This window comes from Bidens hawaiensis, unplaced genomic scaffold (genome assembly GCF_021521415.1).
Source record: "Bidens hawaiensis isolate Kalapana, Puna unplaced genomic scaffold, B.hawaiensis_p1.1 tig00024856_1, whole genome shotgun sequence".
In the NCBI taxonomy this organism is placed as follows: domain Eukaryota; kingdom Viridiplantae; phylum Streptophyta; class Magnoliopsida; order Asterales; family Asteraceae; genus Bidens; species Bidens hawaiensis.
The window spans coordinates 33,024-49,700 of NW_027493946.1; the positions used below are offsets into that span (position 1 = coordinate 33,024).

The 16,677-nt window shown below is 34.7% G+C and overlaps 2 protein-coding genes and 1 pseudogene across 2 annotated transcripts; 2 read left to right on the forward strand and 1 right to left on the reverse strand.

The window, feature by feature from the left end:
* Positions 1–1,546: 1,546 nt before the first annotated feature.
* LOC143570236 (cytosolic Fe-S cluster assembly factor NBP35-like) lies at positions 1,547–4,822 on the forward strand. The gene is made up of 3 exons (XM_077055934.1): positions 1,547–1,633; positions 1,787–1,888; positions 3,786–4,822. The coding sequence occupies exons 1-3, from the start codon at positions 1,588–1,590 to the stop codon at positions 4,691–4,693; spliced, it is 1,056 nt and encodes a 351-aa protein (XP_076912049.1). The 5' UTR covers positions 1,547–1,587; the 3' UTR covers positions 4,694–4,822.
* Positions 4,823–7,175: 2,353 nt separating this feature from the next.
* Positions 7,176–7,757, forward strand: LOC143570246 (germin-like protein 9-3; annotated as a pseudogene).
* A 5,118-nt stretch (positions 7,758–12,875) lies between these two features.
* Positions 12,876–14,329, reverse strand: LOC143570237 (transcription factor SRM1-like). The gene is made up of 2 exons (XM_077055935.1): positions 13,909–14,329; positions 12,876–13,155 (listed from the first exon to the last, which is right to left on the reverse strand). The coding sequence occupies exons 1-2, from the start codon at positions 14,253–14,255 to the stop codon at positions 12,876–12,878; spliced, it is 627 nt and encodes a 208-aa protein (XP_076912050.1). The 5' UTR covers positions 14,256–14,329.
* Positions 14,330–16,677: the final 2,348 nt, after the last annotated feature.

A 16,677-nucleotide genomic window follows, 5' to 3' on the forward strand; every position in this document is an offset into this window, starting at 1 on the left:
GGTTGCTTTCTGCCTTTTGTTTTTATTATTTTTGGAAGGAACCGAAACTAACATGTGAAATGAATTGACAAATTACGTGATATTTTTTTTATTCCGACGTATTATATCCCTCGTAGTGGCGTCAGAGTTATAAAAATCGTCAGCCGATAGTTGGGCGGCTGATTGAGTACTAGCGATTAATCGAGATTAATCGAATTGGACTTTAATGTATATTTTTCGGTTTTATATGTACACACACACATGTTTATATGTAATTTTTTGTTTTATACATACACAAACATATTTTGACCAGAAATTGGCTGTAATATCGTTGGAAACCGCTGATTTTGGTCGGAAATCTCATCAGAAACCGCTGATTTTGGTCAGAATCTTGCCGGAAACCACCGATTTTATCCGGAATTAACAGTTGACCGATTAATTAGTCGACTAGCCCAAAATTAATCAGTGAAGTAGAGAATAACGATTAATCGGTGCCTAATCGGGATTTTTGCAACACAGACTAGGATAGAGCACCGTGTATTATATTCCTCAAGATGTTGGTTTTGATGATTGATTGGCCCATTAACAGGACAAACACTCTGTTGATTTTCTTACAACCTTCTAGACTGGTTTAAAAACCATGTGCAGTGGTAATTGAGCACACAGAGGCATTATATGGCATGTGGTGTCCAAGTCAGCAACGAAAATTTTTACAAAAAGTGATGTAGTTATAAAAAACACTCAAAACCTCCTTATAATCATTACGTTTTTCTCTCTCACTCTCACTAACTACCATTATGTACACAACGATGCATTGCAAAACTAACCTCAAAACTAAGGGGTGGGGGTGTTGGCCTCATTGGCCTCCACAATGAAACCACTACTGAAATGCAATTTTTATTTTAACTTGATATTGATCACACTTGAACCACTCTGACAGTTGTTCCGTTTTTTTTTTGTTGATGTTACTAAACTTTTCAACCACTTGACGAATCTCCATTCATTTTCCCGATACCATATCATCGAGAAGGATATCCTCCTTGACCTATTAAAATATGAAACTTTTCTCGAGCGACTTTTTATTATTTTATATAACAAACAAAAATAAAAATAAATGTTACTTAAAGTAAAAGTAAAAGCAATAAGTTGGAGGTTGAGTGGTAAAGAAGAGACTTGGAGTTTTATATAACCTAGGTTTGACTCATTACCCCATTATTTAGTTTCAGCGGCACTATGTGATGATGCGAGACTAGACGAGTAGGTGACGTTCAATAGTTAGATCCTTTAACTAAACGGATTTTATACTATCTGCCTTCAGGCGAGTGTTCACGGGCGCTGGCCTTAGGTGAGGGTTTTCCCCGTTCAAAAAACAAGTCTATCCCGATGCAGTGAATTTAGCCAGTAGTCTATTTGTACAATTCGTTTTTAAAAAGAAAAAGTAAAAAGTTTATTAAAAAAAATATATATCACAAGGGTCCTTTTATTAAATCAGCAATCTCTAGTCTAAACACATTAACGTCGGTTATAACATAACTCTATAAACCCTACAGCCGCCGTTAACCAACACTAACATCTTCTTCTTCACGCAACCCTAACGGAACTAACGAAATGGATAACGGAAACCACAAAGAAGTGCCTGCAGACGCCAACGAACGTATAATCATCAATCCATCAGAACCTATTATTATTATTGTTATTATTATTGCTATTATTATCATTATTAGTCAATCAATTAGTTTTTTTTTTTTTTGCTATTTTTGTTGATTTTGAGTTAATTGATTTGATTTTATTGTTCCGGTTGTTACAGATTGCCCGGGGACTCAATCGGAAGATGCCGGTAAAGCCGACGCGTGTGCCGGTTGCCCGAATCAAGAGGCGTGTGCTTCTGCTCCTAAAGGACCTGATCCAGGTTCTGTTTTATTATTATTATTATTAGTTAGTTAGTTTATGTGAATTAGTTAGGTTTAGTTTTACATGTAATTAATTAGGAGTGAAAGCGAGCCTAGCCGATCACGAGCAATTTTAGATCGGATTGATAAAAGCTCAAAACAAGCTGAGGTTTATCGAGCCTGAGCCGAGCAGAAAATATGAAACTGAAATGATACAGAACATATGCAAACATATAATACTGACCGATTTACACGAAAACTGGTGTTAGTGAAATAAGTTGACGAGCCGAGCTGCGTGCAAGCTACTTTAGCTCGGATTGATAAAAAGCTCGAAACGAGACGAGGTTTATTGGAGCACGAGCCGAGCCTGAGTTTCAAATATAGTTCATTTAGTTATCGAGTCTGAGCTCGAGTGTTGTATGGGAAGGTCGTTTAGGCTTGCTTAGTCTTAATGAGCCTTTATTTATTTTTAAGTTTGAGCTATTTTGGACTTTTATTTATTAATATTATATTGCATAGCTGAGCTCGAGCTGAACTTTGACTTGTTTAAGGTACTACACGAGCTCGAGTCGAGCTTTGGTTTGTTTTAAGGTTTTTCTAAAATAATTAAAAGCTTAAATAAATTAATTAGTAGATAATAAACGAGCCGAGCCCGAGCTTGAAAAACAATTCGTGAGTTGAGGCTCGAAACGAGCCAAGCTCTTTCTCTCGTAAGTCAAAATGAGCCAAGCTCGGGCTCGGCTTGTTTGCACTCCTATAACTCTGTAAGTCATGTATTCAAAGGAATGCTCAGAGCGAAAACTGACGTATCATATCAAGCTAGTTAGTTAGTTGTTATGTGAGTTAGTTAGGTTAAGTTTTACATGTGAAAATGAGCCTAGCCGATCGCGAGCTACTTGAGATCAGATTGATAAAAGCTCAAAACGAGCTGAGGTTTATCGAGCCTGAGCTGAGCAGAACGTATGAAACTAAAAACTGATACAGAACATATAATACTGACTGACGCGACAAATGGAGTTAATGAAATAAGTCGTGTGATTTATCGTTGATTTCTGATTAGTTTTTATGTGAATTAGTTATGCTTTTGGTTTAGTTTCCTCAAGGAGACTCGTAGCTGCAATAGTTAGAATTAGCAGTCTAGCACTTGTTAAGTTGTTATTCAAGGTTTAGTTTTACATATTAAATCTTCATCAAGTTGAAGTAGAAATCATTCAGAAATTGATACTATTAGGGGATGCGTCGCTCGTGAGCTACTTGAGATCGGATCAACAAAAAGCTCGAAACTTGCCGAGTCTTGCCGAGCTAGGCTGAAACAAAGCTTGCTTAGTTATCAAGCCCGGTTCGAGCTTTGTATCGGAAGATCGATTAGGCTCATCAAGTCTTAACGGCCTTGTGTATTTTTAAGTTTTGGCTTTTTTTGGACTTCTATGTATTTATTTAACGCTACAAAAACGAGCTCAAGCCGAGCTTTGGCTCTTTTAAGGTATTGCACAAGAGCTCAACTCGAGCTGAGGTTTGTTTAAGGTTTCTTGAAATATATAAAAATAATTAAATATGTTAAAAGTTAATAAGTAAATATAATAAATAAATAAATAAAAGATGAGCTGAGCCCGAGGCGAGCATGGGTTTGTAAAAAAACTCACAAACTGATCTTGAGCTTTTGCTAGTCAAAACAAGCCGAGCTTGACTCGTTTGTTTGCACCCTTAGATACTATACTGTGAAGTAATCTCAGATTAGTGATAACAGATGAACCTATGCATTAGTTCATGAAATCCATTCCTTAGTTAATCAAAAAACCAACCATTAACAGAAAAATGAAACACTTTCTGCTTCAAATGTTGTTAGAAATTCCCTGTGAAATCATGTTGATAGTATATATTTGTTTGTTTATATAATCTTCATTTTTTGTGCAACAGATTTGGTTGCAATTGCAGAAAGAATGGCAACAGTGAAACACAAAATCCTAATTCTATCTGGCAAAGGTGGGGTCGGAAAAAGCACATTTTCAGCCCAACTCTCGTTCGCTCTCGCTGACATGGACTTCCAAGTCGGTCTACTCGACATCGACATATGCGGGCCCAGCATCCCAAAAATGCTCGGGCTCGAAGGCCAAGAAATCCACCAAAGCAACCTCGGTTGGTCCCCCGTTTACATAGATTCAATCGGAGTCATGTCAATCGGGTTCATGCTCCCAGACCCCGACGACGCGGTCATTTGGCGAGGCCCACGAAAAAACGGCATCATAAAACAATTCCTAAAAGACGTATATTGGGGCGAGCTCGATTTTCTAGTCGTCGACGCCCCGCCCGGGACGTCAGACGAACACATCTCCATCGTCCAGTTTTTAAAAGAAACGGGAATTGACGGTGCGATAATCGTCACGACCCCACAACAAGTGTCGTTAATCGACGTTAGAAAAGAAATTAGCTTTTGTAAAAAGGTCGGGATTCCCGTTCTCGGGGTGGTTGAAAACATGAGCGGGTTGACTCAGCCCGTTACAGATTTTAAGTATCTGAAACGGGCTGAGAACGGGGAAGAGCCCGAGGATGTAACCGAGTGGGCGATGGGGGTTTTGAAGGAAAAGGCGCCTGAATTGTTGGGCTTGGTTGCACGTAGTGAGGTGTTTGATAGTAGCGGTGGGGGTGCTGCGAGGATGTGCGTGGAAATGGGTGTCCCGTTTCTCGGGAAAGTACCGTTGGATCCTAGGTTGTGTAAAGCGGCTGAAGAAGGTAAGTCGTGTTTCGGTCGGGATGAATGTGGGGTTAGTGCAGCTGCGCTTTCGGTGATAATAAAGAAGTTGTTGAAGAATAACGCGATGGGGTGATCGTAAAATGGTGTCGGGTTATTATCCTTTGTTGAGAATTTGGTTGTGAGTTTTGTTACAGTTGAGATTTTTACTCGATTCCGAATTTATTGTATTGTATAATAGAATAACATACATGGAACTTTTATGATCGTTTACTATTGAAAATCTATGTTAAAACGGCTTCATTTGTCCCGTTTAAAAGGCATAGTGTTTTACGTTTAGTGGGTTAAAAGTCAATGTCTATTTTAGCTTGGATGGTTGTTAAATTGCCTGTTTGGTATTTTTCTTATACTTCAATATCTTATCTTTGCTAATACCGAACGATCTCGTACGTGAAACTCTCATATTGCGTCTCTACCCGTGTAAACAAGTGGAGTCATTCGTGAGATACTCGAGATCTGCCGGTAAAATAGAGTTGAGCTTATCTTAAACAAGCTATATCGGATGCCGGATGTTGGCGCGCTCTCGTCGTTTAAAACGGATGTTGATACCATTCAAAAGATTAAACCCGGTCTTTCGGGCTAGATTAGGTTGTTTTCGACTTTCGTGTCTTGTTTGTGGATTTTGAACATAGACAGTGTTTATGATATGGTGAATAAATTTTGTTGTTGATAATTGGGCTGGCAAAGTTATGGGCCTCAATCATCAGTTTAGTATTTATCAATTGGGTTCAAATTTAAGACGACATGAAAACACGAGAGGAATCTAACACGAAATTTTTTGTATTTGGTTTAGACTAAACGGGTCCCGGTCAGTTTTGGGTTATGCTTAGCTAAACTAGTTGTGTTGGGGCCAACTCGTGTTACGGAGGAAATTTGAAAGTATTAACACGTGTTTCTCTCATTTGCTTTTGATGTATTAAGTTTCCTGGCCACGGAGGTTGTTGGTTTCTTTTATCAGGGTTCAGTGGGCATAGTAATTTTTCGGCTCCTAAAACCCAAAACTTCGTTTTTAGTATGATCGGATTTGCTATTCAAAATGGGGTTGCGGCGCAGCTTGTTGCCCACTTACCTGCCACTTTACTGTAACATTTATTTTAGCTGAATAATTTAAAAATTAACGCTTAAATAAAAAAATGCGATGGAAAAAAAAGGAACTAAAAACGTTGCTTTCACAACTCGCAAAACTCATGCCGTGTTCAAAAATATAAAAACAAAGTTTCACTGTGAAAACATGAAATTCAAGATGTTTCAAGCGTATGAGTTTCTTGGATTTTTATATAACTTTACGTAAAGCAAACTTTGTTTTTTTTTGAGTGGTAGTGGAAAAGTTGGCAGATAAGTCACGCTTACTGCAACTCTATAGAATTGCTCTGTACATAAGATTTTCACCTCACGCGGCTCCTCGTTCAATGCTTTCGAAGTTATTGGATCCTTTTCGCGTTCGAGAATCCCCTAAATCTTGATGTGACTACTATGTTAGTACATACCAGATATCGTTACTAATGTCAGCAAATGAGACAGCATCAGAATTTGTGTCGTAACGTGTTATATGGTGCTCGGGTATATGTTTGATTCATGTATTATTTGTGTTTGATGTTATATGTGTATCGTGACACATTCATGTAGTTATCGTGTTCTTATTAGGCTATGCCTTATCCACAATTCTCCTCATTTTCATCATTCGTCAGGTTAGCATCATCTCAGCTTTTCCGCCATCATTCAAGTCCACCAAGAAACACATGTTATACACCATTCTTCACAATTTCTTTTTAATTATATAATTAAATAACAAAAAGAAATGATAAAGAAAAAAACAAATAAGATGATTGGTTGAGTGGGCAAATGGCACGGGTCACCAGCGAACAAGGGGGACGGCGTGGTGTGCTAATGAGCTTGTTAGCGCCACCTCAGCATCCCCATTCCCCAATGACCCGAAATGGTGTATACCAAATGGTCTTATATTATCACACCATCTAATAATCATTTTTAATCACAAAGTAAATAAATATGAGAGAAGAAAATCATTATGAAAGGAGAGGCATAACATAATATGATATTTTTTTACAAGAGATGGTACACGTTTTGAACCTTAAAACTTATTAAAAAACACAAATTGATCTTATTAATAAATCCAAACATATGTTTGGCACTTTGCCTAACAATATTAAATAATTAGTTATGGGTTTAAATCTTAATAGAGACAAAAGTGCATAGAGGCATGACATCTGTTTATTTAAATTCAATATTATTTGCCCTGAGTTTTAAATTATTACTCATTTAATAACACAAACAAAATTATAAAAAAATGACACAATAATATAAGAAAAGACAATAAAAAAGGTTAAAAAAACAATAAATTAATAAACCATAAACAATGTATTTTATGAACATGACAATTTAAACATAAATTCCTAGACAACTGTTAGCTAAAAACCTTGATGAACAACATTGTGTTTGCCAAAAGTTTATTCTTGAATCCCATGTCACATGATATAAAAATCAACTCCCAAATTTAAAAAGTTTTGAGTTGAAATTCTAAATTCCTTTTAAATTTTAAGATGATTTTGAATTTGGTTTTCGATTTTGCACTATTTTGCACAGCGAATGTAGGAAACCCCAACATCCCTACGAATTTTGTAACACCAAAAAACACCGTCGACGCCTGGTATTTCACATTCACAGAGATGTGACAACCAGTGGGTGGTGACTACCCAACAACTTTTAAGGCGTTGAAAGTGACCATGAATGAGTTTCCGACGCTTAATGGTCAAAGTGTTTCATATGTGATTCTCGAGTTCCCTACAAGATCAATTAAGCCAGTCCACAAACATCTCAGGGCTTATGTTTCTTGTTTCATGATCTCGTCAAGTAGGGTTTATGGATACTAATAACGTACTTTTCAAACAAAGCCTACAAATTAGTGATATTTCGTGTTTCCTAAAAGACTTGTACACTTTCGGTATAATAGCAAAATTACGGAACCAGTGTTAGCTACTTCAGCTTTTGGAAGTGCCAACGCTAGAAGTTAATCTATTCCTACTAGTGTTTTCAACACTAGTATCTTTGAGGGTGTTTTAGATGCATCCTTTCATGCCACTCGAGTGACAATTAGAAGGACTGAAGACGGACTCAAGGGATAGTTTGTTGTTGCTCAACAATTGATCATTTTGAGTCATTTTCATGAAATAAAAGTTTGATCAAACATGTGATTTTCTTTATTCAACATTTTATTTGGTATAAAAACAATACAACAATGATGGTAAAACATGTCACGTACTTTTTCTTTATCATGAAATCGGTTCATCACGCGTGAGACCTAAATTCCTTTAATATCTTGTTGACGTTAATATACAACGTGACATGAAAATTAATGAGATGTTAACAAAATCATGTCTTTAGCTCTAAAATCATAATGTAGTTGATTAATTACTTTAACTTTAATAAGACATCTATTTAATTATAATAGTTACATCAATAAGTAATGAATTCATACCATCATTAAGGAACTATGAGCCGAGGGTCATATATAGAGTGGAGGGTTTCACTGAAAGCAACTTCTCTATCCCTTTGGATAGATGTATGGTTTGCCTACATTTCACCTGCCTTTGACCCTGCATATAATTTTTTTATGGGTGTGATTTTACTCGGTATGATTGACCAAACAAACGTAGAGATTACTTGGCCAATTGCATAGCCAAAAATGGTTCACTTTCACAAGTCCAAATACTCGACCAAAATAGTCAAACATCATATTCATTTATGTGTTAGTATTCACACATCCACATCAGTTATAATCCAATTCTTGTCATATTAATAACTGTGTGATTCGATATATCGAACTTTTAGCAAGTTAACTAACGACTGACTCAACTCAAGTGTGACATTCGTTAATTTCGGGTCTTATTTGTATTCGTTTTGGTATTTGTTTATTATGTAAATCGACCCGATTTGTAAACCGAAGCTTATGTAATAATCAAAATGACGGATTTATGTTACAATATTGTTTCACACTTGTTGGGTCTTGAAAACATCCTATTTTTATTTTTATTTTTATTTATTTATTTATTTATTATTAATTTTTATTTTTTATTATTTTTTTTGTTGTTTTGTGTTTTTGTCTTGATCCATTTCGCATGAAAACTCTTGTGTCTCACACCCATATTTGACCACCAACATTACCCTATATATACGCCACCTTTCTCTTCATTTTCCCTTGCTACAACTCCAAAAAAAAAAACTCTCTCAAACATCAAAGATTCAAGGTTATCTTCTTAAGTGTTCTTGAAGGTTTTTAGTCTTTCATCTTAATTAGTTTATGTAATCTTATTAATACTTGTTTATGGTTGTGCAACATATATATAATATACACCCCTTGTTTATCTTTGCTAGTTACTTCTCCGATTCCGGTCGGTAAGGTTTCGGACCTCATAAGGCAAGGCTTCATGGAGGACTTCGTGTCCTTGATATATATACATCTATATAACTTGTTCATACATATTAATCTTGCTTATTTTAGTTTGTTGGTCATGTTTACAAGTTCCATGGTTATGGGTTTTTAAGAGTCTATGCTTCGGTTTAACCGTAAATAGCTCTAAACCGTAAACCGAACTTTGTTACTAGTTTTGTTAAATAATTGTTTAAACATACTTATTGTTAAATCTAAGTTTCTAAAATCATTTTTACAAATTCTATGGTTATGGGTTTGTAGAATCTTACCTCGGTCTTAACCCAAAACACGATCCTAACCGAAAACCGAACTTTTGTTTAAAGACTTTATTGTTAACTTTTGGTTGTAAAACTTAAAGTATTTTTATTTGTACATTATTATATAAGTTCTTTAGTGTTTGGACATGTGGAAACCATCTATGAACTTGTTGTGAGATGGAAACCGAACCAAACCGATTCTTACTCGCTTAAGACACACAAGTGTGTTTTTTTTAGCCATCAAGACTTGTATATTTCTTTAAAAATAGTTACAAATTGATTTTTAAATATTTTCTTAAGTACTTGGAAATGTTGGATCCAACTTGATCTCATAACAAAGTTTGGACCGGCAAAACCGAACACTCGCTTAACATGCGTTGTTAGTTCTAAAACAATGGAACTACATACTTTGTTAAGTCTTATTAAATTTTATTGAGTTATCTCATAACATTCAATATTTTGGAAAGTTGACTTTGGGTTTGACCAATTATCAAGACCCGAACCGACAACCCGAACACTCGATAAAAAAAACCGTTTTAGTATCTTTATTCCAAAGGGATTTGCATTCTTGCATTTTACCCACCTTATTACTTAACATAGGTTGAGTAAATATTAAGGTTAGATACTTTCACCCGTTTTCGAGCAAACTTACATTTTAAAAGGGTTATTATTATAAATTCTTAAATAGTTACATTTTAAACCTTGAACTTTAATTATTTACATTTCTCAACATTTATTTTGTTTAAAGACCTTCAAGACAACCTTTCTAAATTCAAGACTTCTTTTCTTTTTAGGCATTGTGCGTTAAACTCGTCGTTCCGACAAATCTCCAAATTATCATCTTTCAAGTTTACTACTTAAAGGTAAGTACTTCATACCCCATTTTCCATCTTTTATTTTGGGGGTGACGTTTCATATTTATTCAACAAAATGCTTTATATTTGAATCTTAAACCACAAACGTAGTTGTATACTTTACCTAAATAATTGCTCGATTTGGTGTTCTATGCTTATATGCCTATGTGTTTATCGCTTTTGGTTGGTGGAACTATAAAATCCTAGACTATTTGGCATCCCCTTATAGCAAGGTGTCGTTAACGTAATGCAATTAACGATAACTATAAAATCCTAGACTATTTGGCATCCCCTTATAGCTAGATGTCGCTAATGTGTTTAGCGATATCTATTTATCCAAATTACCACTTTTATTTATCGTTTCGTATGCAAGTTTTGTGGCTATCTTTATTATATACTAATATGATTAAACTTATGAATTGCTCACCAACCTTTGTGTTGACAAACTTTATTTTATGAAATGTTGCAGGTTTGCATCTTGGTTGATTTATGATTGTGAGACATCAAAGACCTTAGGATATTAGTAAAATGAACAATATCAAATTTGCCATATTTTGTGATATCTTATTTATGGTTATTTTATGGATAATTGTTATGTGACATTTTCGATTGTGAAATGAAATGAGTTTATTAAATACTGTCACTTTAATTAGTGTCATGTGCTTATGGACAATCGTTACACCTCGGCATGTTCCGCCGCCTTTGATCGGGGTGTGACATCAAGTGACTTACAAGTGAGTCGACTCATCAAGTGACTTTAGTGAGTCGAATCTAACATGCGATTTTCTTTGTTCAACGCTATCATTGCGTGTACTTTCATTTTATTAGTGGGAATGATTCAACACAAATGTTCAACATGAACTTTATCAAAACCTTTGAAGACTATTTTGAATAGTTTATGAGCATTCAAACAAGCTATAGTTTTAATTTAATGTCAATAAAACTGTAACTTCAAATTTTTTTATATTCATTTTATTTAAACTCATCTTCTTGCAAACATTTTATTAGTCAAACATCATTTTCATTTACAAGAATGAAAAAATGAGATCACAAATACTGAAAATGAGAAAGACAAAAAAAAACAAGATAAACCCAAAATTAGTGACCATTTCATTTAAACAGCCCACCAACTACATCATGAAAATGAAAAACTACCAATCATGAAGTACTTACAAGGAAGTACTGATAGTGATTTGTGAATGGTGGAATGTACTAAAGATGGTTCACTTTCACAAGTCAAAAAACTCAACCAAAATAGTCAAACATCATATTCATTTATGTGTTAGTATTCACGTATCCACATCAATTATAATCCAACTCATATCACACTCATAACCACTTGATTCGAGCTTTTAGCAAGATTATTAACGAGCAAGTTGACTCATTGCACAACCTACGAGTGAGTCGACTCATTTGAATCGATTTAAGAAAGAAAATATATCACATTTAAACTGAAAAGATATCTTAACATTAATTATGGGTCATTAAAAAACCCTTCAGGCTTAATAAATAAAATATCCACAACATCAATTATAATCCAACTCATATAACACTTATATCAGTTTAATTTAAGCTTTTAACAAGCTAACTTATTTACAAGCGGGTTGACTCATCAAGCAACCTACGAGCATGTCAACTCATTAAACCCTTAAGATTTAAGAAAAAAATTTATCTATAATTTAATAACTTGTTAAAACCCTTAAGTGTAAGAAATAAAATATCTATATCATTAATTATAATCCAACTCATATCACACTTAAGCCTATTACTGGTATGCTTTAACGCCCAACATAAATTAAGATGATATGACACTTTAAATATGGATTAAATCACTCCTCACTTCTGTTAAATTTGTTTAAAAAAGATCATGGATTATGTTTTTCACGGGTTAAAAGACAAAGAACCATATATTAAATAAAAAATTAATAGGAGTGAGATGGAGCTAAATGGATTAAACTATTTTCTTTAGGTGAGATGAAGTGAAAGAGAGAAAAATAAGTGATATGATGCTAATGGAGTTAAGATTAGTCAGAATATGCCTCATGGCCTTATAACAGCTAGATTCGAGCTTTTAACAAGTAAACTTACAAGCAAGAAGATATAACAGCTAGATTCAAGCTTTTAACAAGTTAATCGCAAACGAGAAAACTCCACTCAAACCCATAAATTTAATAAAAGTATCTAATAACATCAATTACGGGTCATTAAAACCATTAGATCTAATAAATAAAATATCTACATCAATTGCAACCCAACTCATCACACGTATCTCAGCTTAATTCAAGCTTTTAGCAAGCTAACTTGCAATCAAGTCGAATTGCAACCCAACTCGCATCAGACATATCTCAGCTCAATTCAAACTTTTAACAAGCTAACTTATAATCAAGTCGACTCAGCACGCAACCTTTGAGCAAGTCAACTCATGAAACTCTTTGGAATTAAAAAAGAGAACATATATAACACCAACCATGACTCATTAAAAGCTCTCAAAATTAAAAACTACGAAATAAGACATCTTTGATAAAATATCTATCAGATCATCAATTATTTTAATCAAATTGTACTTACATAACCCAAACATTATCTAAACCTAAACCACATGGCAATGGGTTGTTAACTTGTAAATTCAAATAATATTATTCTAATAATATTATTCTATATATATATATAATATTTACAAATAACCCTCTTATGTACTCTCTAGATAGTATACCCATAGCTTTGTTCATACCCCAAATGTCCTGCTGACCCTCCTCCTCCAAAATTCGCCGGCAGCTGTGGCGGCACCGCCATTGTGTCAGCCGTGGTGGTGATATCATGAATGCTCGACCGCTTCCGATCTTTCTTCATCGAATTTTGTCGGAGAAAATACTTTTGAGCATGGCTTGCGACTTGCGTTGGTGTTCGAGAAACAACAACGTTTCGTGATATGCTCCGCCAGTCCCCCTTGCCGTATCGTTGAAGTCCGATTAAAAATAGCCTACAGATAAATTTCCGATCGAAAAATAGGTTACTGAAAATGAATAAAACCATATACCAAATATCGATTTTTTTCATTTCGGTACCATTACCGATAAAAATACCGAAAATAATGAAACCGAAAGGTAAACCGGCCCCATTTTTTAGTTCGGTACCAGTACCGATGAAAATACCAAAAATAACGAAACCAAACGGCACTGATACCAATAACATGAAAATAAAAACTTATACCGAGATACCAGTACCAATTGTGTTCAGTCAGTCAGGTTTCAGTATTTTCAATGATACCGATACATAAAATGAATAATACCATATAGCGAGTACCGCACCAAGTTATCCGGTTCGATACCAACCGGTATCGGTAACATTGAAAATAACCAAAACCCCAAACCAAATGGCACCGATACCAAAAACATGAAAAAACAAGTACCTGTACCGACCAATACCATTCCAAAAGTACAAATAAATACCATTCCAAAAGTACGAATATCGAGAAACGAGTAAATTTATATTGAATTGGGTATCGATTTTTTCAGTCCAGCACCAATGACACCAAATGGTACAAGTACCAAAAAAACAAATAAATAAATATTTTCCGTCTGTACCGGTTCAGTACAATATCTATCATCATCAGTATTTTTAGTATTGGTACAACATTAAAAGTAATAAAAATACCGAAACCAAAAAAAACAAATACATGCACCAATTATTTTCGGGTATTGGTATTTTAAAAAAACGCTCGTAACATACATACCGATGTTCTTCTTCGGTCCACGGCGTCCCTTTCTTCCGTTCACCGTCTCCGTGCTTCCCCCCTTTATTATTCCCAAACGATATCTGACTCGCTCGTAACTCCGGATCCCAACTCACCATCGACTCATCATCATCCACATAACTCGGCAGCTCAACCCGACCCGAATCAATCTGGACCAAATCATGCACCAAGACCTCGTAATGAGCCCGAACTTGCTCCGGCGTCTTACCGGGAACTGCTCCGGCGATCTTCTGCCACCGGCCGATTACGTCATCCGGATACATCACCAACGCCTCCTCGAACACCTTGTTTTCGTATCGACTCCAGTTTCCGGGTTGCTGATACATTGAAATCGAATAAATTGGATCGATTTGGTGGGTGAAAATTGGGGGTTTTGGGGTTTTTGGAATCTAGTTGATTGAATTGGTGGTGGGTGAGTGTTTATTGTGGTGATTTGAAGTTGAATTGATTGAAATTGGACTGAAACTGGATTGAAATTGGATCGATTCGGTGGGTGAAAGTTGGGGGTTTTGGGGTTTTTGGATTCGGGAAGATGGAATTGGTGTTGGGTGATTGTTAATTTGATGAATTTGAAGGTGGATTTGAGAAATTGGATTTGGGATTTGAGGGTTAGGGTTTCGTGAGAATGGTTTTCAATTGCTTGAAATTAATGAATTCGTTAAGGTTGGTGAATCCGTGCGGGTATTTATATATGGAATGACCGCCGTAAATATGGGTTGTTATTATTATTATTATTATTATTAAATGGTAGGTGTTTAATATTATTAAAATATTAAAGTAAGGTTAAATAATACAGTGTTAGGAATTAAATGCCATGTTACCGAGGTTTGATTCATGTTCTCAGCATTTAGTTTTAAAGTATTAGGGTGATAATGAGAGACTAAACGAATATGTGGTATTCACTAGTTTGATCTTGAACGAGTTTTATCTCACCGTATTGTTGTAGCTTCGGATGAGTGTTCACGGACGTTGGTCTTAAATGAGGGTATTCCACAGATTGAAAGACGATAAAATATGGTTTAATTTTAGATGAGTGTAGGTTTAGGTTTCTTTTAAGGAGTTGGGGATGGTAAAAAAAACTGGAAGCTGCTAAAAATAACTAAAAGTTGAAATATTGGTGGTGGACGAACATGAGATTCGTTGTTACCCTGTTTGATTGTTTGAGATATTATAAACGTCACTTTGAATCAGATACGCAAATATATTTAATTTTTATTTTTTCTTAACTTTTGTATCAATGAGTGAGGGGGGGGGTGATTTTGACGTTGAGATGGTGAAAGATTAATGAGGGGTATTACATGTTAGAAGGCGGTGAAAGAAGGGTGGTGATGTAACACATGCCTGGTTTAAAAAGCGCACCTGAGGATATCCGAGGCGAGAGGCGACCTAAGGGGAGGGTGTCTTCACTTAAGGCTAGTCAATGCGAGCAATGTTTAAAAGCCGAGCTTAAGGCGACATTTTTAGGCAAAAAGCGACCTAAAACGAGGTTGATGCGTTCACCTTTCGTACACAAGTGGTTTTTAGGTATCAAAATATCGTACAATATACTTTTTAGGCTGTATCTATAGGTAGTTTATATATTAAATCATATATAATGCTGGTTAAAATTTTGTTTTTGTTATATATATTAGGGCATTACATATTTCTCCTTCCTAAACTTTGAAATTATATATTTTCCTAAACAATGCTTAAAGAGCATTGTACATTTTGCATTAAAAACTTATATTTTTAAGAAATATGTAATTAACATAGTTTAGGAAGGAGAACTATGTAAAAATCTCTATATTTAATGATTTCACCATATTCAAAATAACTAATCGAACTATGATAATATTCTAAAACTAGTTACAATAAAAATATTTTGTTTAATAGTTTTATTATAGAAACCCGTGTATTGAGAATGTATTTTTTTTCTTGGTTATATTTTTTGCAATTGATTTTAATTTAGGAAAAATGTAAAAAGATATATATGTGAAATATTGTCAAATCAATTTCTAAGAAAGGGGTGTCAACTTTATAACTCGATGAAAGTTTGTTATTGTTGTAAGGGACAAAAGATGAATAAACACGATTGTTGAACTTTTTATATTGTTAATCATTTATTTAATTAAATGTAAATTATCTTTGTATGCTTTATTATTTAGGAAAATATACTATAAAAATAGCATTTTATTCTTGTTCAAATTCAAGTATAGATTTATATATATCTAAAAAAATATTTTTAAAAGCTTAGATGATTCTTATTAATTCGTGCATATGTTGCTATTTTTAAAAATATATTTTTAATAATTGAGGTATTAACTTATATTGACTTAATTAATGAGAAATTCCACGTCATCTTGACGTGATACCAACTCAAAGATAAAACTCTCTCGTAGGGACGAAAACAACAATGTATAGATAATTAAAGTAATAAGACTAAAATTTAACTCCGTGATCAGGATTATTTTATCTATTCTTGTTTGAATATTAAGTATTAATAAATAAAATTATTATTGTTCCACTAAGAACATGCCACGTAGTAGAAAGACAAAAGAGTCCCATTCTAAGTTTCTACTTTCTAACAGTGACTACCAAAGTTCGAGTTGGAAAGTTTATCTTGTTCTTGCGTATTCTGTATAGAGTGATCTAGTGGTAAAAGTTCACCGTCAGCTGGTCCAACCTAGTTTTACGGAGTCCTTAAGCGCCTTCAAGTAATCTTGAGTTCCGGAGAACACCACCCATCCGAAGGCCTACTGATGGTAAAAC